The sequence below is a fragment of the Myxocyprinus asiaticus genome, chromosome 1, assembly GCF_019703515.2.
Source record: "Myxocyprinus asiaticus isolate MX2 ecotype Aquarium Trade chromosome 1, UBuf_Myxa_2, whole genome shotgun sequence".
Taxonomy (NCBI): domain Eukaryota; kingdom Metazoa; phylum Chordata; class Actinopteri; order Cypriniformes; family Catostomidae; genus Myxocyprinus; species Myxocyprinus asiaticus.
The window spans coordinates 12,313,745-12,334,964 of NC_059344.1; the positions used below are offsets into that span (position 1 = coordinate 12,313,745).

General features: G+C 38.3%; 1 protein-coding gene across 1 annotated transcript; it reads left to right on the forward strand.

Moving 5' to 3' along the window:
* Positions 1-2,472: 2,472 nt before the first annotated feature.
* Positions 2,473-20,706, forward strand: LOC127445591 (E3 ubiquitin-protein ligase arih1l-like). The gene is made up of 14 exons (XM_051705747.1): positions 2,473-2,899; positions 6,053-6,120; positions 6,368-6,512; positions 6,670-6,762; positions 6,865-6,920; positions 7,006-7,072; positions 9,144-9,250; positions 9,587-9,629; positions 9,759-9,830; positions 12,013-12,143; positions 12,234-12,291; positions 15,436-15,696; positions 16,104-16,216; positions 18,506-20,706. Exons 1-14 carry the CDS (start codon positions 2,606-2,608, stop codon positions 18,588-18,590), a joined length of 1,593 nt encoding a protein of 530 aa, XP_051561707.1. The 5' UTR covers positions 2,473-2,605; the 3' UTR covers positions 18,591-20,706.
* The last annotated feature ends 514 nt before the right edge of the window (positions 20,707-21,220 follow it).

Consider the following 21,220-nt stretch of genomic DNA (forward strand, 5'->3'; position numbering starts at 1 on the left):
CTTAAGAATTTAGTGGTGGCCATTGGGGCTGTATGATGTATACATATTTTTTTTGGTATACAAATTAACTTGCTGTATGATTTTAATTCATTTATGTGTGAAAGTGTATAAAGATACAGGGAGCAGAAAATATTAGGCATGTGTCTAGTATATGTGTGTTTCTATGACAACATAGTTGTGTGTGAGAGAGTCAAGCAAGCAGCTCGTCAAAATGTCAGCGCAAGGATGTTTGCATTTTGTATACAATGTATAGCATACATTTAGCCAATACATGTTTTATTTTACACATTGGAGAAGAATGTCAGGGTAAATAGGAAAAGCATGTTTTGTCTATAAAATACTAGAAATAAAATTAGATATTCCAGATCAAAATAGTGCTAGTGAAAAAGCAGGCTAATATTTAATATGGTGGGGCAGTGGGAGAGAAAATGGGACTTTTTATTTGAGGAAATAATGTGCCTATATACACTATACTTTCTCGCATTCGTAATATCAAAGTTTTGAATAATGTCCTTGTAATATATCCCTACCAACTTTCAAACCAAACCTACGCTCTTGGTTGTAACAGCCATAATTTGAAATATTTGTTGTTAGAATCTTAAAACTCTTCATACTGTTTAAATTAGCAGGTATTGGATCAAATTTAATAGGTGACGCAGGGGTGACTTACATTTACCATTGTATATTTTGAGGCTCATGTCAACAAACTTTTATAGTGCTAGATGACAATACATTTTACAATAGGCATCACATACACCACTGGAATTGAAAGGCTGATAGAATCTCATTAGCCTTTGTGCTGTTCAATCATATATGGGAATTTCACATGGATATTAGCTTGACAAAAGTACTGTGGTGTACCATGGAACAGATGGTAGTATATTGCTATGACATATAGGGGAGACCAGGCTAGTCAGGCTAATTGGCCACAGATGGTCATTCGTCCTTGTGAAAAGACATCTCTGCAGTCTTCACAAAACTTTGGCCTAAAGCATTTTAATTATGTTAGAACCATCTTTGAAGATGAACTTGACTTGAGTGAGATCACGATCGTGATCAGTTATTGAAGTGTCACAGAGTTATAAAATGGAAGTCGACGGAAGACACACTTGCGCACCTCAGGTCCCCCCATCGTGTGTCATTGCCCCCCTAATGTTGCATTTCTAGATCCGAGCCTGTCATCAGGGCATTGCAAAAACCAAGAAAAAAGTTAATTTTTTTGGTTTTTACTTTTAAATACTTTTTTTTAAGTATGTTTTGGCTACCTTGACTCATAAATTAGCAAACATTTGACAACTTTTGAGTAGGCCTATACCCATATTTTAAAGGAGTATTAAGTAACTTTTTTGTTTGTGTCATTTAGGTCTAACAGTGCAGCATCATTGAAAATCAATAGTTTGCAGTAACATGCCTATGCAGAACTTCACTATTCACAGTCAGCCATTATTAATTGAATCTAAGAGTGTAAGTGTCCAAAATCATGGTGATAACTTAGATTGCTGTGTCCTTCAAGTGGAATAACGTAATTATGAGCACATAAATGACCCAGCGAAGTTGTATTTACAAGTGGGAAACTCGGAATTCTTGATACCCGAGTAGTGACATTGAAAGGGGCATGTCGACAAGAAACATGATGGGACACAATGATTTTGCTAAGTTATTTGATTTCAGTGATTTTTAATTTCAATAACATTAATATGTTGTATGTGAAAGTCAACAAATGACTCACCCTTAGCGTTTTGTTTTAAGACAATTAATAATTTGCTAGATATCATGCATTCATAGGCTACATCAGATAGGTAGTGTAAAACTAATGCAGGTGTTATCCACTGGTACAACAGACATAAGAGCTTTTGCTGTCATTCATTGTGTATTTATTGAAGTCTGGTGTCTTCCGTATTTTGTTTCCCACTTGAATCTAGTAGTAAAGATGCCCAACTCGAAGGTAAGGGCTTCCCTGGTCCACTTGAAGGCACCATAAGCAAGTAGTATTCGGCTGGTCATGTGATCCTAACATGGCAGCCCCCATGAGGGGACCTTCTACATGTAGATTTGACATGATAATTCAACTTTTTTAATGAGGAAAAAATGACTGACCTTCAACTTGAGAACAATTTCTCTGTACTTTTACACCACCGGTCTAGCTGGTCTTCACTACCATCATAGGCTACTGAATGATCACCATATTAATAATACACCATGGTATTGGTACTCCAAGGGACTTTAAAACACGGTGTTACCATTTAGTAATGCCATGTTGATTTTTATCTGTTAGTGTAGGCCTATACTAAAGTTTACTGAAACCTGTCTACAAAGGAGCCTTAACATCCATATTTGCAAATGACCATGGTGATCATACTACTCTGGAGTACATGAATATAACAATCATTCAGTAACATTGTATATATCATATGATGGTATGTCCATCGGACAGGATGTGTTTGAAGACAGTAGGGAGTGACGCAGCAGTGACGCCGCGGCTCTCCAAACATTCTCGGCTCTCATTGAGTCAGTGAAGCGCATATCAGTGTGTGTAGTACTGACAGTGACACTCGCACACACATTCACTGATTACACACGAACACATTATCATATTCACACAGACATGGACTCAGATGAGGGCTACAACTATGAGTTTGACGATGAAGAGGAGGAGGAGGACGAAGACGACGAGGAATGTAGCGAAGACAGCGGCGAGGAGGAGGCCGAGGATGACCTGGGCGAGGTGGAGCTGCTGGACCCCGCGGTGGCCGGTGGAGAGCAAGACGAGAGCGGCGAAACCGGCGGCGGCCTGGGCCCCGGTCAGGAGGACGAGGACTACCGCTTCGAGGTGCTGACCACCGAGCAGATCCTCCAGCACATGGTGGAGTGCATCAGGGAGGTGAACGAGGTCATACAGGTACTTATGAATTTTGAAGTTCATGACAGTTTGTTTATGTGGAGAGGTGATGCTGTGTTAGCATTAGCGGCTAGCCTACTGTAGAGGGCGAGTAGTGTAGGAAAACCCCGCTTTAATATTTGTCTAAATTGTGTTTTTGTGTTTTATGATCTTGTCGGTGTTTACATGTATATTCTGATGTTTTGTCGTGTGTTTAGTGCTGTTTTGGTGAAGATGGTTTTCCTAGGGGGACCCAGTTTGCAGAGATTTGACCGCTTTCATGGATAAAATCTAAACAAGTGTAATTGATTTAAATTGATAAAGATTGTGTTATGAATCAGCGGATTGTTCATATATCTAACTTCTTGTTTCTTGAAACAGGCTTAAGTTTAGCGCTGTCACAGCAGTTGATAAATGCTAATTCGCTAGCAGGGTTGTTTACATTAAACATTTATCTGTAACTTGACCGTTTATGAAACATTTAGTTGGCCAAACGCCAACACAAAGACACTTTAAATTAGGGCGGCAACTAACGATTATTTTGGTAATCAATTAATCTAACAATAATTAGATCGATTATTCGGCGATTATTGCAACGATTCATCATTAGCTCTTAACCGATTATTCAGCTTGTGCCCCGACTTAAAAGGTTGTATTAAACGTGCTTACTAACAATAAAGAGGACAAAATCATCTTTTAAAAATAACTCTAAATGACATTCACTGAATTAAAGGGGGAAAAAAACAACTTTTTATTAAGGGTGTGTTCACACTTGTAGTTTGGTTCTCTTGGTCCGGACCAAAAAAGAAAATGATACATTTAGTCCTGGTTCGCTTAGCGTTCACACTGGCATTTTTAACACCAAACCTAAAGATATAAAACAAAAGGCGTCAGGAAAAAGTCACAACCTGATTGGACAGCTTTTATGACGTATTTTTGCGACGGAACTTTCCGAACATCCAGAACAATGCTGGCTGCTGGGTGAAATGCGCTCGTTGGATTTATGTCTGTGTATATGTATGTATATATATATATATATATATATATATATATATATATATATATATATATATATATATATATATATAGATATATATTAATCTAATGATAATTAGATCGATTATTCGGCGATTATTGCAACAATTCATCATTAGCTCTTAACCGATTATTCAGCTTGTGCCCTGACTTAAAAGGTTGTATTAAATGTGCTTACTAACAATAAAGAGGACAAAATCATCTTTTAAACGAGCGCATTTAGATATATATGGTGGTATTTTTACCAGCTGAGAACAAAGGAAGAGCTAATAAAATGTGTAAAGGAGTCAAAACAGCGCCAGGAATTCCTCTGTTGCACACTCAAATGAAGATATGCTGCAAGGACGGCGGACGGCGGTTCCGACGCCTGTACCGAACTGTAATGGGCAACATAGCTCCTATGATGAGAAGAACCAAGTATGCTTGAGGTCAATATTAGCTAAATTACTTACTGTTTTTGGTCCGTTTAGATGTCTTTGGTCCATGTTGCGTTCATATATCATTCGAACCGCACCAGAGTTCGTTTGGAAGCGGACCGAGACCAACTATTCAGGCGGTCTCGGTCCGCTTGTTTGGTGCACACCAAGGTTCACACTTTTTCAAATTAACCGCATTAACGGAGCAGTCGCACCAGAGTTCGTTTTAATCGAACCAAATCTGCCAAGTGTGAACACACCATAAGTTTAATTCACAAAAAAATTGAATTGAGTCACTACGCCACCACGAGGACTTAGAGCGCATTGGGAATTGGGCATTCCAAATTGGGGAGAAAAGGGGAGAAAATCAACAACAAAAAAAGATAATCATGCAATATTGGACATAAGAGAATAGATTAAGGATAGTCATTTGGAAAAGCCCAAACTATGTTTTTATATAGGCTACTGTTTGTTACCTTTGTGGTATTGGTTTTAAAAATGCACCAACACAAATGTCACATTAGCCCACAAAATGAGTCTTCATAATACTAGACAGTCATATAAAAAGCTCCAATGCTTCATCACCCCTCAGCTGTTCATGGTGGAATTTTGGAAATGTTACATTACTTCTAAAGGGCAACTTGTTCAATATCAGGGTGGTATTTGAATGATCTGCGGTAGTCATAAGTCAGTTGATTTGGCTCTCATGTACAGGGCTGGGATAAACCTAGTATTGTGTGGCTAGGCTTTTAACAAGGAATGATGTCTGATTGCAGGAATAGAGAAGAGTCTGACCAACATGTAAAGTGACCAATCAAGTGACCTGGAATAGATTACACATCAATAAAATACCAATACATTAAAATAATGGTGTGACAGTCTCTGTGAATGCTTACTTGAAGAAGAAAAAAATTGCAGAAAATGTGTATGGATGTTCCTTCTTTCCGAAAGTACTGATTATTTCACAGACGGAAATCAAAGCGGAAGCAAGTTAAATGGATAGTTCACCCAAAAATGTGATCTCTTATCATTTATTGTCATATGAAATATATGAATCATGTACGAGAGGGAGAGTGAAAAGGGGAGAGAAATAAAATCAAATATTGGACTCTCTTCAACCACCTGAAAACTCATTGGCTCTGCACGAATTCATGAGAAATTGTATTCAAAACGGTGTTCCAACTGTAGAACCCTCCAGCGCCTTTGATTTTATCTGAAAACCATCCGATAGTTAAAAAGCCCCCCTGATTAATGGAGTAGGAGTGTACAGTTTCAATAGTGAATGGTTTTATTCATTTTTTTAAATGCAGCTACCATATTAGTCCTTGCTGTTTCAGTCATATACTGTACATTTACGTATATCAGTAACTATTTGTTTTACACATAGAAACTTGGCTAATATGCATTACGGTTTCAAAATAAGAGTTCTCCAAGAAATGTGCATGAATGAAACTGGTGTCCTCCATGTTTCTGACAAGAAAACATGCTCGTAATTATTACTTCAGAAGTGGGAAGTAGGATAATTCTGATTGCATGTGAAGGCAGCAAAAAACTATTTGGTTTCTAGTGGGATTGACCAAAAAAAAAAAAAAAAAACCTGCATATCCACACACTCAGGAAGTTTTAAAGGCCAACCAATCAGATTAGACCTTGCCAAATCGGCCGACAGTTTTGTATGTAACGTGCATTAGGCACTCAGTGAACATTATTTTGTCTGTTTTAGAACCCAGCAACAATAACCAGAATACTCCTCAGTCACTTCAACTGGGACAAAGAGAAGCTTATGGAGAGGTAATTTTTTTTTTTTTTTTCTCATTAACTCATTTACTCTTTACTCGGATTGCCATAAAGAATTTGCATAGCTGGCATCATTGACCTCGTTGTTTGAACTTCTTTTCCTATGTTGGTTCAAAGTTGTGATAATAAATATGAATGAACTTCCACAACACCCCGTGTGCAGTCTCAGAGTTCTCTTTCTTTTTTCTTTTTTTTTTTTTTTATCTTCCCACCATAACATTTTAATGTTGTTACACTGCAGGTACTTTGACGGAAATCTGGATAAGTTGTTTTCAGAGTGCCATGTCATAAATCCCAGTAAAAAGTCCAAGACACGACCAATGAGCACACGCTCCTCCAGTCAGGACATGCCTTGCCAGATCTGCTATCTCAACTACCCAAACTCGGTCAGTCTCACAGTAGTAGCCAGGTGTTATCCTGTACTGTGACATAAGTTCCTGAGAAAGGCATATGACACCAAAGCTGTAGAGTTCATTGAAGTGACATGTGAAGTGAAGACTTTTTGATGACTCATTTGGTAAGAATGTATGCCTTCTTTCATAGTATTTCACAGGTCTAGAGTGTGGACACAAATTCTGCGTGCAGTGTTGGGGTGACTACTTAACAACCAAAATTATTGAGGAAGGGATGGGACAGGTGGGTTTCTTTAGAACTCATTACCGTCTGACATAAGAACTGTGTCATTAACTGATATTTCTATGGAGTTTTTTATTTATTTATTTGCTTATGTTTTTCCAGACGATCTCGTGTCCTGCTCACAGCTGTGATATTCTGGTTGACGATAACACTGTAATGTACGTACTGTTATTTGTTTATCTTCATGATTTTTACTGTTTTATTCACTTAGGTGTTAACTGATAGGTCTCATTGTGCTTGCAGGCGATTGATCACAGATTCTAAAGTGAAGTTGAAGTATCAACATTTAATCACAAATAGTTTTGTAGAGGTAAGAATTTCTTCATTTTGGTTGTGTAAATTACATGTCTGAAATGCAAATGAACTGCACTGAAACGTTCGCTCCCTAAATAATTCTCATAATGCACCGTAAATGTCAGGGAGCTTTGTTGACTGAAAATGTCATTGTCATGTCATTCTATGCAATAAAAATATCTGTGATTAGCCACTAGCTGGTAAACTTTCAGATTTCACTCACCAGTGTTTGAGTAGTATATTGACGAAGTTATTCAGAATCAGAATGAGCTTTAGTGCTAAGTATGCTTACACATACAAGGAATTTGTTTTGATGACAGAAGCTTCCGGTGCACAAACAATACAACAAAACAGAGATAATAAAAAAAAAATTGTATAAAAAAAAAGCAAATAGAAAGTATAAGTATATATAGAAATACGCAATAAGACAAATGGACTTCCTAAACTGGTGAAGGAACCTCTGCTGGACATTTTTCACAGTGGAGTCAATGTGGGTCTCCCACTTCAGGTCCTGTGAAATGGTAGAGCCCAGGAACCTGAATGACTCCACTGCTGCTAAAGTGCTGTTCACAATGGTGAGCGGGGTCAATGTTGGGGTGTTCCTCCTGAAGTTCACAATCATCTCCACTGTTTTGAGCATGTTCAGCTCCAGGTTGGTTTGACTGCACCAGATAGCCAGCTGTTCAATCTCCCTTCTGAATGCAGACTCATTGTCATTCTGGATGATGCCGATGACAGTAGTGTCATCTGCAAACTTCAGGAGCTTGACACAGGGGTCCTTGGCGGTGCAGTCATTTGTGTACACGGAGAAGAGTAGTGGTGAGAGCACACATCCCTGGGGTGCTGATCGTACAGGTGCTGGAAGTGAATTTCCCCAGTCTCACTAGCTGCTGCCTGTCTGTCAGAAAGCTGGTGATCCACTGACAGATAGATGTAGGAACAGAGAGTTGGTTTAATCCAGTCCGGAGACTTCCTGGGATGATAGTGTTGAAATCCGAACAAAAGTCCACAAAAAGGATCCTTGCATATGTCCCTGGTCTGTCTAGATGTTGCAGGATATGATGCAATCCCATGTTGACTGCATATACAGACCTGTTTGCTTGATAAGCAAATTGAAGGTGATCCAGAAAGGGTCTAGTGATGTCCTTCAGGTGGGCCAACATCAGCCTCTCAAATGGCTTCATGACAACATACGTCAGAGTGACGGATCTGTAGTCATTAAGTCCTGTGATTTTGGGTTTCTTTGGCAAAGGGATGATGGTGGAGCATTTGAAGCAGCAGGGAACTTCACACTGCTCCAGTGATCTGTTGAAGATCTGTATGAAGATAGGAGCCGGCTGGTCACCACAGGATTTAAGACAAGTGGGTCAAACACCATCTGGGCCCTGTGCTTTCCTTGTCTTTTGTTTCCGGAAGACCAGCACACATCCTTTTCACAGATCTTAAGTGCAGGTTGAATAGCAGGAGGGGGGTGGTTGCAGGAGGTGTTGATGTTTGTGTGAAGTGAAGGTCAGAGCGGGTGTGGGGTGCGAGACTAGGCTTTTCAAATCTACGGTAAAACACATTCAGGTCGTTAGCCAGCTGTTGATTCCCTGCAGAGTTGGGGGATGGTATCATGTAGTTAGTTATGTCTTTCAGGCCTCTCCACACTGATGCAGGGCCGTTAGTTTAAAACTTGTTTTTCAGCTTTTTTGAGTAGCTTCTTTTAGCCACTCTAATCTCCTTTGTCAGTGTGTTTCTGGCCTGATTGTTCAAGAGAGACTGAATTTGAACATTTTTCAAAACCTAAAATGTGATCAATATAATGAAAAACTAGTGATAAAATATTTTTTTATTAGAATTGTACCTATAAGGGTTCCCTAGAATGTTAGAAGGTCCCTTTATAATTTAGAGCATTAGCTGAGAGAGAATTTCTACATTGTAACAGAAATATTCCCATAGGAATCAATATTGGAATTGAATTGAGAGCTTGTGAATCAGAATCAAACCGAATCGGGAAATCTGTATCAATACCTAGTCCTACCATAATCACTGATTTGTGGTGTAGTTTAGTCTGTGGCACTGGTTGTCTCTCTGCTCTCCTGTAGTGTAACAGACTGTTGAGATGGTGTCCGGCTCCTGACTGCCATCACGTGATCAAAGTTCAATATCCTGATGCCAAACCAGTTCGCTGCAAATGCGGGAGACAATTCTGGTAAGAGTGTGATGTGAAATGCATTGCAGAACGTCATTCAAGAAGTGTCCTGTAGTTTTAAAGTCGACATAAAATGCTGTTTGCAATTTTACTTTGTTAATCTGATGCATTTCCCAATGAAAGCTATGTAAAAGGTAGCTTGACCATGACTTGATTTTATCCATTGGGAACTGATTGGATTGTGAAAGTGGGTGTTTCCTATCAAAATGAAACCAAGTGGTTGAGGGGAGTGTTTGAATAGTAAGATTTGTGACATCCATTCATCAAGACTGATGAATGGATGTATAAATGAACTTTCTAGCATTTATTTCAGTGTTTTTTGTTTTCCTAAACCAGCTTCAATTGTGGAGAAAACTGGCATGACCCAGTGAAATGCAAGGTATGTTAGCCTTTACATTTTAATACAGCATAAGTTCCCAAGCACTGATATTATATTAGAATATTCCTATTCCTTATGTTTTTTTTTTTTAATGTTTTTTTTCTTCTATAAAACTCTCTTTACTTAAAGTGGTTGAGGAAATGGATAAAGAAGTGCGATGACGACAGTGAAACCTCCAACTGGATTGCAGCTAATACCAAGGTATGAGGATTCATGAAGATAAGATCCAAACAAGAATGGATTCACTTAGTCATGTGGTTTTATTGAGATTTGTGTGGTGTGCATCAACAAAATTTACATCTTTATTATTATTTGCAGTGCTTGCTAAGGCTAAGCAAGCATCGCTATTGTAATTGCTCATACTTGAGATAATAATTTGACAAACCCTAAGCATTAAAATTAGGCCTCTGCTTTTTCTTTGATCCAGTAATTTTTCTAAGTGATCAGACTTATGATTTTCTCCTGGCAGATAATGAAAGGGAAAGTGATTTTCAGGTGTGAGCTTCATTAACATAATAGCCGGCCAGTTGGAGGGAGATGAAGCTCGCATAAGCATCTGCCAGTGAGAGGTCGTTAATCACTTGACCGTCGGGACTCACTGCTGAGATAATGGCTTCAAAAACTGAAAAAGCACATCAGACTTGCTTGAAAAAAACATTGTCGTAGAGGCGGTGTCTTGTGTTCAATGAGCTTCTTTTTTTACTGAGGAACTGACAAGAGGTCAAGCTGATCTGAACGTTTTCATCACACTCAAATGCATTTTATCACAAACACTGATTGTAATCTAAAGTGATTCTGTCACCAAGCATTTTTCCAGTTTTTTTTTTTTTTTTCTCTTCACTAAAATGAAATCAGAAAGGAGAGCCACAACAGTCTGTTTTTCTTGAACGTCATTTCTTTTCTCAATGAAAGCTGCATATGGACATACGCGTTCTACAACAAGCCTCGGGGATAAATACACAATCAAGCACTTTCACAAGATTAAGTTACTCCATGAATTGCTTCCTAAGGGTGTTTTCACACCTGATTAATTTGTATTTATTTTTTTTCGGAACCTGGTGCGTTTTCTCCCTTGGTTCGGTTCATATGAACATGGCAGTCGCACTCAGATCCGCCTCAAAACTAACGGTCCAAGCAACTGCCCAGAACGTCTTGAGGTCAAGGTGCCGAGTTTTTTGGGGGGCCTGGGTTGCTCGGTGGTAAAAGACGCTGGCTACCACCCCTGGAGTTCGCTAGTTCGAATCCCAGGGCGTGCTGAGTGACTTCAGCCAGGTCTCCTAAGCAACCAAATTGGCCCGGTTGCTAGGGAGGGTATTGTCACATGGGGTAACCTCCTCGTGGTCGCTATAATGTGGTTCGTTCTCAGTGGGGCGCGTGGTGAGTTGAGCGTGGATGCCGCGGTGGATGGCGTGAAGCCTCCACACGTGCTATGTCTCCGTGGCAAGTGAGGCAACTGAGTTTCGTCCTCCACCACCCGGATTGAGGCGAATCACTACACGACCACGAGGACTTAAAAGCGCATTAGGAATTGGGCATTCCAAATTGGGTGAAAAAGGGCAAAAAATACCCCCCCCCCCCCCCAAAAAAAAGGTGCCACTCAAATTTCCTTAAGAAAATGTAAAAACCTAGTTTTTACACTATTAGTCTAGCTATTTAATATTGTAATGCATTTAATTGGACTCATGGGCTCACTGAACCTCATTAAAACTCTCCCTTAAAGTAGCTTAGAGTAATTAGATCTCATAATTTTCAGAAGACAAATGGCCTGTATGCCTTTCAGGTCTGTTGCTATATAATTCTCAATATTTCATGCAAACTGGCAGGTTTTTCTGAGTAGAGTATATGTTGAAAATACAGCCTATATACAGTATGAAGATAACAAAAAAGAAGATTATAGTGTCTCAGAAGCAATATACAACTACCAACATATGACACTAAAAGTGCCAATGAATAGGTGAAATTACACTATAATATGCAAATGTGTTTTCAATTTCACAGTTAAACAATTGTGCTGTGAGTTTATGAGAAAAAGTACTCTTTTGGAGTCCATACTGTGCCTTGAAAGAAAAGCAATGTGATGTGTACATATACTGCGAATAAACCTACAGACTTGGCCATTTGTTTAACAAATTTGTGACTTATTTGACTGGCAATAACAAACAAATACAGGGGCTCGTTCTGTTCCAAATGAGTGAAAATATAGAAATGTCTGTATCTCAAAGCTTCACTAACATCAACTTTATTCCAAAGCTTGGAATGTGTTGACAGCTTTGCTTGTTTGTTTTTACAAACTGAGGGGTGATTATGTTTGTGGCAATAGAGCTAACTTGTTTGTAACCTGGAATATTTCTTCAATTTATTTGGGTATTCCTGTTCCTCTTAGGAATGTCCCAAATGTCATGTTACCATTGAAAAAGATGGAGGCTGTAATCACATGGTGTGTCGAAACCAGAATTGTAAAGCAGAGTTCTGCTGGGTTTGTCTTGGCCCTTGGGAGCCCCATGGTTCTGCTTGGTGAGTCCTGTTCACTTCTCATAAACACTCATATAACACAGTTTGGGGCGCTGATTTTTTTAAAATTCATGCATTGTATTAAAATAACAGGTACAACTGTAATCGCTACAATGAAGATGATGCCAAGGCGGCCAGAGATGCTCAGGAGGTAATGCTCATCATAATTCTGTCCCAACATATCAAATAGATGTCATCTTGTAACTGTCTAAGGAGACTGAAATTAGCTTTTGTTGGAAAGCATGACTTCTGTTGGTTAAAGCTCAGAGTTGGTAACCAGAAGGATGCTGGTTTAAGCCCCCTTCAGAGCAACCCATGAGCTGTTACCAATGTACCCCTGATCAAGACACTAAAAGGAATAGTTCACCCAAAAATGAAAAATATCTCATTATTTACTCACCCTTAGGCCATTCCAGATGTGTATGACTTTCTTTCTTCTCCTGAACACAAACACAGATTTTTAGAAGAATATCTCAGCTCTGTAGGTCCATACAATGCAAGTGAATGGTGACCAGAACTTTGAAGCTCCAAAATGTACATTAAGGCAGCATAAAAGTAATCTGTAGGACTCCAGTTGTTAAATCCATGTCTTCAGAATCGATATGATAGGTGTGGTAGAAAAACAGATCAATATTTAAGATCTTTTTTACTATTAATTCTTCATCCTGCCCAGTAGGTTGTGATATGCACAAAGAATATGAATCGCAAAAACCAAAAGAATGTAAAAGTGTAGATTTACAGTAAAACAAGACTCAAATATTGATCTGTTTCTAACCCACACCTATCATGTTGCTTCAGAAGACATGGATTTAACCACTGGAGTCTTATGGATTACTTTTATGCCGCCTTTATGTGCTTTTTGGAGCTTCAAAGTGTTGGTCACCGTTCACTTGCATTGTATGGACCTACAGAGCTGAGATATTCTTTTAATAATCTTTGTGTTCTGCAGAAGAAAGAGAATTTTCATTTTTGGGTGAACTATTCCTTTAAGCTCAGAACAGTCCAGGTACAGATTTGGCCTGATATAAGTGAACTTTAAAGCCAGATTTATACTATGGAAGATGCCAAACTTTTTTCTCCTGGATGAACTAAATCACCTTAGGCAAACGAAGCCAGCATTTACACTATGCATAACGTCGTTTAAAACATATTTCATTTAGGGTAATGTCACATGTATAACTTACTGTTCCTGACATGGAAGTAATGCCAATAATGCAGGTTTTCTCTCAGTGGATTGCCGCTTTTAGGGCCGTATCACTTCTTTGACTTATTATACTTGTCATGGAGCCCCTTCCACTTTTAAAAAATACACTTTTGTCGTGGCCATGCTGTTTTTGTGGAGTTTGTGCTGTGAATCATATTAAAAAAAAAAGTATACCGCACCACAGTCTCTTAGAGACGGGCTACAAAGTTATCCATTGTAATGACAATAACCTAGGTAACGACTCCTCAGCTGGCACGTGTGATTGTATATAAAAATCTCACATCCAAACCACACCCACGATTAGTTTTAACCAATCATCGATGGCGATCGGTCTGCCGAGTTCTCCTAGGGTTAAGAATTTCAGAGATGTGCGCACACAGGAGAAATCACCAAACGAACACATTGGCGGAACAAAAATGTCACTGCATTTCGTCATCATTTGTAAGCGAACTAAGTGAAGCCTGTTTGCCCAGTAAGTATAAATTAGCCTTAAGGCACCATCACATCCTTCTCAAAAAAGGCAATCCCATAATGCCTTAAGATCAAACTCCACCACAATATTGATTTAAAAAAATAGTTTAGTCTTATTAAATACTTTTATGTGTTATGTATTTTTATTGCAACTTCAGTTTAACAACATGCAAATGACAATCTCTATTGAAATCAGTTGTGAGTCGACTCTCCCGAGACCGCTGTGCTTCAAGTGAAGACTTGCTGCCTGTGTAGAGCGGTTCAGGTTGGTATATTTTGAGGTTCCTTTTCAGGTAGGATGCTGCGTTAGAAGGCAGATGCCTATGTTGGCAGTGGACAGCTATGGAGCTCTGTAGGTTTCACCACTGGTAGAGGTTCAGGCCTGCCTGTAAATATGATAAGATCAACAGTTCTTTATTTATGCCATCTTTGGTAGCAAACTATTTATTTTTAAATGAATCTTTTAAACTGGCATCTTGTGTGACCATCATAGGCCCCGTTTCCACCTGTTATTAAGATGCGTTTTTAGTGGTCAGTGCTAAATACAGGTGGAAACGGGGTCCAAAACGGTTTGTGATCGGATCACTGAAACCACATACAGAGGTATTAAAAAACTAATTTGACCACATCACGTTTGAGGCGTGAACCGCGATCTGTCCACCTCTCACCTGTCAGTCAACTGCTGCACTAAAACTGTAGTTTAAACTTTGCCAGTTATGTACGGCTTTAAAAAGAACTAACATCCGATCGGAAAATTTGAAAAAGCAAATACAAACATAAGCACACGAACTTTACGGAACTTTCCCAAAGTGTCTGATATCAACATACAAAAATGCATATGACAAGCACGAACATCTGAAGCTCAGGCTAGTACTAACATAACAGAGAATTCATCTCGAAATCTTGCGTTTGTGCTTGAAACAAATTTCAACTGCATCTGGGAGAAACAGTACATTATTTTAGTTTTTTTGCACTTTCTTTGTCTGACTTTTTTTGTGGTTTATCATGCTGTCACACACTGACATGGTGATTGAAGTATGTCATCATGAAATCAGAGACCCTCCCCTTGAAATCCAAACAAAAGTGGTCTCAGAAGATGTGTTTGAGATGCTTGGTAATACCAGGTGGAAATAGGAATGCGTCTTGGCTGACCACTTGTGATCGGATCACTGAAAACGCATCTTAATACCAGGTGGAAACAAGGCAAGAACTAAATTAACAGATTGTTTACTACATGAGCTAATTTATTGGTGTTTCACAGTGTCCTAATTGAGTGTGAGTTGTTGTAGCTACAAGCACAACAAGCAACAAATGTGATTTCGCTTTTAAGTGGAAGAACTGGGAATGGGTGTTTTAATACTTATCACACATTCAAAATGTAAAAGAAATTGTATTAGAGGTGTGTATATCATATGCCCAATCATGATGCATAACTTACAGTTCTGATATTGATTAGTACGCTGTTGATTGTGATTTATAACCTGTATTGTAAGTTGTTCTTGTAATATCATTTGTAACCTACAGACTTGTTGAGATCTGTGATCTGTGTACTAACTTATAAGTCACTTGCATAAGAAGGTATATGCATAGCTCTGAAGTCAAGCTGTATAAATGTTGCAGCGTTCCCGTGCAGCCCTGCAGCGCTACCTCTTCTACTGCAACCGCTACATGAACCACATGCAGAGCCTGCGCTTCGAGCACAAGCTGTACGCGCAGGTCAAGCAGAAGATGGAGGAGATGCAGCAGCACAACATGTCATGGATCGAGGTGCAGTTCCTCAAGAAGGCCGTGGACGTGCTCTGCCAGTGCCGCTCCACGCTCATGTTCACCTACGTCTTTGCCTTCTACCTCAAAAAGAACAACCAGTCCATCATCTTCGAGGTGAGGAGGGGAATTCCATGAGTCACATGGTGGACTAGTTTACTTCCGAAATTTGTATATTTTATTTATTCAAAGTTAAAGGTGGAGTGTGCAATGTTTGCGCTGCTAGCATCACCAAACAGAATTGCAAAAATAACGGTTTTGCTTTTTATAAAAGGTTTCCCGAAAGTACCTGCTGTCTTCCATTGCTCCGCGAACAGACAATCCCATTGGTTGAACCAGTGTTATCACTGTTGGAAACAGAGCAATGTTGAAGGCGCCACATTGTTTACACTTTTTTGCAATATTAACATACAAATGGCTTACTTGTAGTCGTCTATAGATATTAAACGGGGATAGCGCACTGGAAAAGATTGGCAAATGTATACACATCACCTGTAAATAAATAAATGGCTTTTGTTTTTCAGAACAATCAGGCTGATTTGGAGAATGCCACAGAGGTGCTCTCGGGTTATCTTGAGCGAGATATCTCCCAGGATTCATTGCAAGATATCAAACAGAAAGTTCAGGATAAGTATAGGTGAGACAGTCTCAAGATTGACAAGAATGCACAAGGTTGTGACCATTGTTCTGTATTATTTGAAATGTTGATCTCTACATTTTCCTTTGGGACTGTCTTATTTAAACACATGAGAACTGAAGAAGTGATTATAGGTATGGCTGGCCAATATGAGTCACACCAGTTTTGATACATCAGTTATTAAAGCTACACTATGTAACTTTTGGCCCTCTAGCGGTTGAAGCATAAAACTGCAAGATACTTGCTTAAGGATACTTTAGGTCAGTTGTGATTCAGCACTGCTCTTCTGCACAGATTAATCTCATGGTTTGAAGATTCGGAGATTACCTGCGGAGCGGAATCATGACGAGCTATTGTCATGTTGATATTATGTTAAACAATTATAACCAATATTACATTGAGGAAGATAAACGACACTCTTAATTATATTTTAATATGATTATTATTAAAGTGTTTTATCCTTTACACAATAAACATTATGTTTGTATTGTACTACACATCAATTTAAGAGGTGAAACTTGTGAAATGGCTGATACGAGTTCAATTGAAGACACTATATTTTTATATTACAATCGACAGCCTCAGTGGAGAATGCGAGTGAACCGTAATACTACAATAGTAGGTCTATGCATTGCAAACAATAACACTTATATAAAAACGCAAAATGAGGATTTAATAATGATGAAATACTTTTTGAACATGAAAATAATTCGCAGAAAAATGCAATATCGCAATTACAATTAAAAAAAAATGTAATCGTTTATTTGGAAGTAAAGTTGCAACAGAGTTAGTTACATGCTAAACAAATGAATATACAGTACATTACTGTGCTATGAAATCGGTACATTATAAACAACTTGAGATGAGCATACATCCATGGGGACCTGTTTAAAGGAAAAAATGGCAAGTGTCTGTACACTGATTTATTGCTTCAAAAATACTTTATTAGCATACACTTGCTTGCAACATTTAGACCATTAGGCAAGTCAGGCATCATTATGAAAAAAAAAAAAAATCTTTCAACTTGTGCATTTCTGTGACTGAGGTAAAAAAAAAAAAGCCTAAGAAAACAGTGGCACACTCATACACTGATCAGCCACAACATTAAAACCACCTGCCTAATACTCAAACCAGCTTATCTGGCACCAACAATCATGCCCTGGTCCAAATCACTGAGATCACATTTTTCCCCCATTCTGATGGTTGATGTGAACATTAACTGAAGCTCCTGACCTGTATCTGCATGATTTTATGCACTGCACTGCTGCCACATGATTGGCTGATTAGATAATCGTATGGATGAAAGTTGGTGCCAGATGGGCTGGTTTGAGTATTTCTGTAACTGTTGATCTCCTGGGATTTTCACACACAACAGTCTCTAGTATTTATTCAGAATAGTGCCAAAGACAAAAAACATCCAGTGAGCAGCAGTTCTGCGGATGGAAGTGCCTTGTTGATGAGAGAGGTCAACAGAGAATGGCCAGACTGGTTTGAACTGACAAAGTCTACGGTAACTCAGATAACTGCTCTGTACAACTGTGGTTCTGCTAATGCTATTCTGAGATGCGGGTTGGCGCCGAGGGGAACCTACACAATATTAGGCAGGTGGTTTTTATGTTGTGGCTGATCGGTGTATTTAGAGACACTTTGCAGCAATGTTAGAAAATACTCAGAAGTCATGAATATTAGTAAACGTAACAAATTTCACAGGAAAAAAGTTAAACTTATCAGAAACGGTCCGTACACATTCGATTCATTAAAGCATAACCCTACCAGAAAACATAGCCACGCATTACAGCAGGTAAACAACTTCACCAAACAGTTAAAATCCATGAGGAGAGTGATTTCATGCTGCCGCTGAACAGCTGATGCACTCGCATTCTGCTTCCCCGACACTCACTTCTTTCTGAGTTTACAGACATGACGTAAACACGCAAACAGGAATGACGTATGCCTGCGATTTCGGCCAAATCCGTTCTAACAGCTCTAAATAAAAATCTCTGTTGTTGACCTATGTTAAGTGAATCGGGGTAAGGAAAAAACATGGTTTGGAAGAAGAGTTGTTGGTGTACTTGCTCATTAATGACATTTTGTTCATTTCTAACAAACAAAAACTTACATAGTGTAGCTTTAAAGAAATAGTTCAGCCATAAATGAAAATTCTGTCATTATTTGCTGAAGTCGCTCTCTATCTGTATGCTGGTTTTGAAATCATGCAGCTCTTTTCCATACAACAATAATTTGTAGAGATAATTCAGAGATGTCTTTTCTGTTCCTCCACCCATGTAGATACTGTGAGAGTCGGCGACGAGTGCTGCTGCAACACGTACACGAGGGATATGAGAAAGACTTGTGGGAGTACATTGAAGACTGAGGAGCACTGCTGCATCATGAGCTTTTGAGCTCATCAAAACTGAACATGCTGTGATCCCCGATCACAGCTCTGGTGTCAGCCATCACCACAGACCCTCTCCATGTTGCATCCTTTTACATGGCATATGGATTTTTGTTATTATTTAGAGTTTCTTAATTTTACTTAAATAAAAAGGTAGAAAATACAAATCAAACTCCAACGTCAGTATTGCAGTTTGTAAGTTGATTGTCGACACGGACAGAAATATTTTACATCCTCCATGTGTGGAGATTCTTCAGTAGTCAGTTTGTTTTGTTGTTTTAGTGCTTTTTGTCATTTTTCTGACGTTTTTTATAGTGTGATTTAAGATTGGCTTGTGTGAAGCGTAGCTTTACAGGTCTGAGCCATGCAGTGTTTTTTCGGGATGCTTGATTGGGTGGCTTAAAGCAATTTTATGTCTTTATGCAGTGAGAAGGATGTGTGTATTTCAAGCTGTAAATAGCACACGTGCATGAAACATGGAGTGGGATGTTTTTCTGTTTTTAATTTTTGAAAAATATTTATTCTTTGCAGATATCCAAGAATGTGTTTAAACAACATGTGAGGCCACATGACATTTTTGCCTCGGAGTTGTTGTCGTTTTAAATTGCTGGAGGTTCAAAACCTTTCTGGGAGGTTGCACACCCAAAACGGAGGCATAGTAAGAGCATAATTACATGCAAATATAACAGATTGGAAAGTAAAATTGGGTGATATGTTCTGGTTATATTTCACCATAAAATCAAAAGGAATGCTTAAATACCCCTCGCCCCATTCACATTACTGAAATGCCAAAAATGTATTGAATAATACTAATAAAAATTATTTTAATAATAATTACTGCAATACAGATATGAAAATTATCTTAAATATGTAAATGTAATTTATGCTTATAAATACTTACTATTCATGTACTTTCTAAATGTACTTTACAATTTTTTCATAATAGTTATGTCATGAAAATAATACCACAATCCAAAAATCTTTCATTAGACTTAATGGTCCTAAAATAGGCTTAATTTTTTTCATGTAAATGATCATTTCTTATTTTTCCATTGATTTTGCAGTGAAGGATGTCCCTGACATTTCTTGACAGGTTTCATATGATTCATCAAATTGCTCTCATTGGCTAAGGCAATTCTGGAAGTGAACAGTTAGAGGATGTTCAGATGTTTGAGCTAAGATCAACTGGAACATAAACACCTTATTATTAAGAGCCGTCACATCTTGGTTAATGTTTGGCTGATCATTTATCTCTTTAAAACAGCTGTTATATCAAACACACTACCAGATGTTTTATGAGAGCAAACTTGAGTGACATTCACTCACAAAAACCTAAAGTCTCAGATGCTTTTACAAGGTTTATTTTACTTTCATTTTTTAATTAAATGTATGCACCTTTTGTAGTGTGAGAGGAGGCAGATGATATATTGGAAGCACTGTTGTATTTCTTTACATGACTGCCAAGCACTATGTCGAGTAGTTGAAACCTTGCATAGACAAAACTGGCTGTCATGAACAAAAAACGTACCTTTTCTGTAAAGCTAATAAGGCAATTTGAGTGCTGTGTTTACACTAATATCAGCAATGGTAACACACATCAAGTTCAATACAAAATTTGACCAGATGTGACACCCCTTGTCTTTTGTTTGTCTGCAAGAACTTACTTACAGTTTTTACTTCCTTTTTCAGGTCATTTCTTCACCCCATTTGAATGCATGGTAATAATTGTCAGTGCATCAAACACATGCATCTGAACTTGGTTTGTATGGTAGTTTACAACAACTTCTACTAATTCTAAAGTAACACTTTACGGCCTCCGTGATTGGCGCCTGAATTTTCCTTTGCTCATGTCAGTTTTGTTAATCTTTTCTTGGAGTAAAAAACAAAACAAAAAAACTAACAAACTGAGGAACAACAGCATTGCCTGTGCTGACAGATGAGATTTCTTCACCAAAGTGTGAATCTATAAATTGAAAAAAGAGCAGTCTCTGGTTTAGAGAAGTGTTCGTCTTCAGTGGCTTTCCTGTGTTATAACCATTCTTATTAAAAAATAAAATAAAAAATTGTCATATTTAAATAAACCTCATGAAAAGTATTTGTGTGTTGCTTTATTTGGTACTTCATTCAATGCCCTGGAAATAATGTGCATTTAAGTGTTGAATATACAACCAAATTTACATATCAAGGAAATATGAATGCTTGAGAAGCAGTTTATTTCTTGCTAAATTCATTTACAGTGCATTCAGAAAGTATTCAGACCCCATTTTATGTTGCAGCCCTATGCTGAAATGCTTTAAAGATTTCTTTTCCACATCTATCTACATTTCATACCCCATAATGACAAAGCAAAAAAAAAAAAAAAAAGATTTTTGATAACTTTGCAAATTTATTAAAAAGAAAAAACTGAAATATCACATTGACATAAGTATTCAGACCCTATGCTATGACACTTGAAATTTAGCTCAGGTGCATCCCATTTCTCTGGATCATCTGTGAGATGTTTCTACACTTTGACTGGAGTCCACCTGTGGCAAATTCAATTGTTGGACATGATTTGGAAAGGCACACACCTGTCTATATGGTCTCACAGCTGAAAATGCATATCAGAG

Bases quoted from the DNA above. Each gene is read 5' to 3' on its own strand.
- LOC127445591 (XM_051705747.1), top strand. From the start codon at position 2,606: ATGGACTCAGATGAGGGCTACAACTATGAGTTTGACGATGAAGAGGAG. The intron at 12,292-15,435 runs GTAATGCTCATC...TAAATGTTGCAG, and splicing joins CGGCCAGAGATGCTCAGGAG to CGTTCCCGTGCAGCCCTGCA. The intron at 15,697-16,103 runs GTGAGGAGGGGA...TTTGTTTTTCAG, and splicing joins ACCAGTCCATCATCTTCGAG to AACAATCAGGCTGATTTGGA.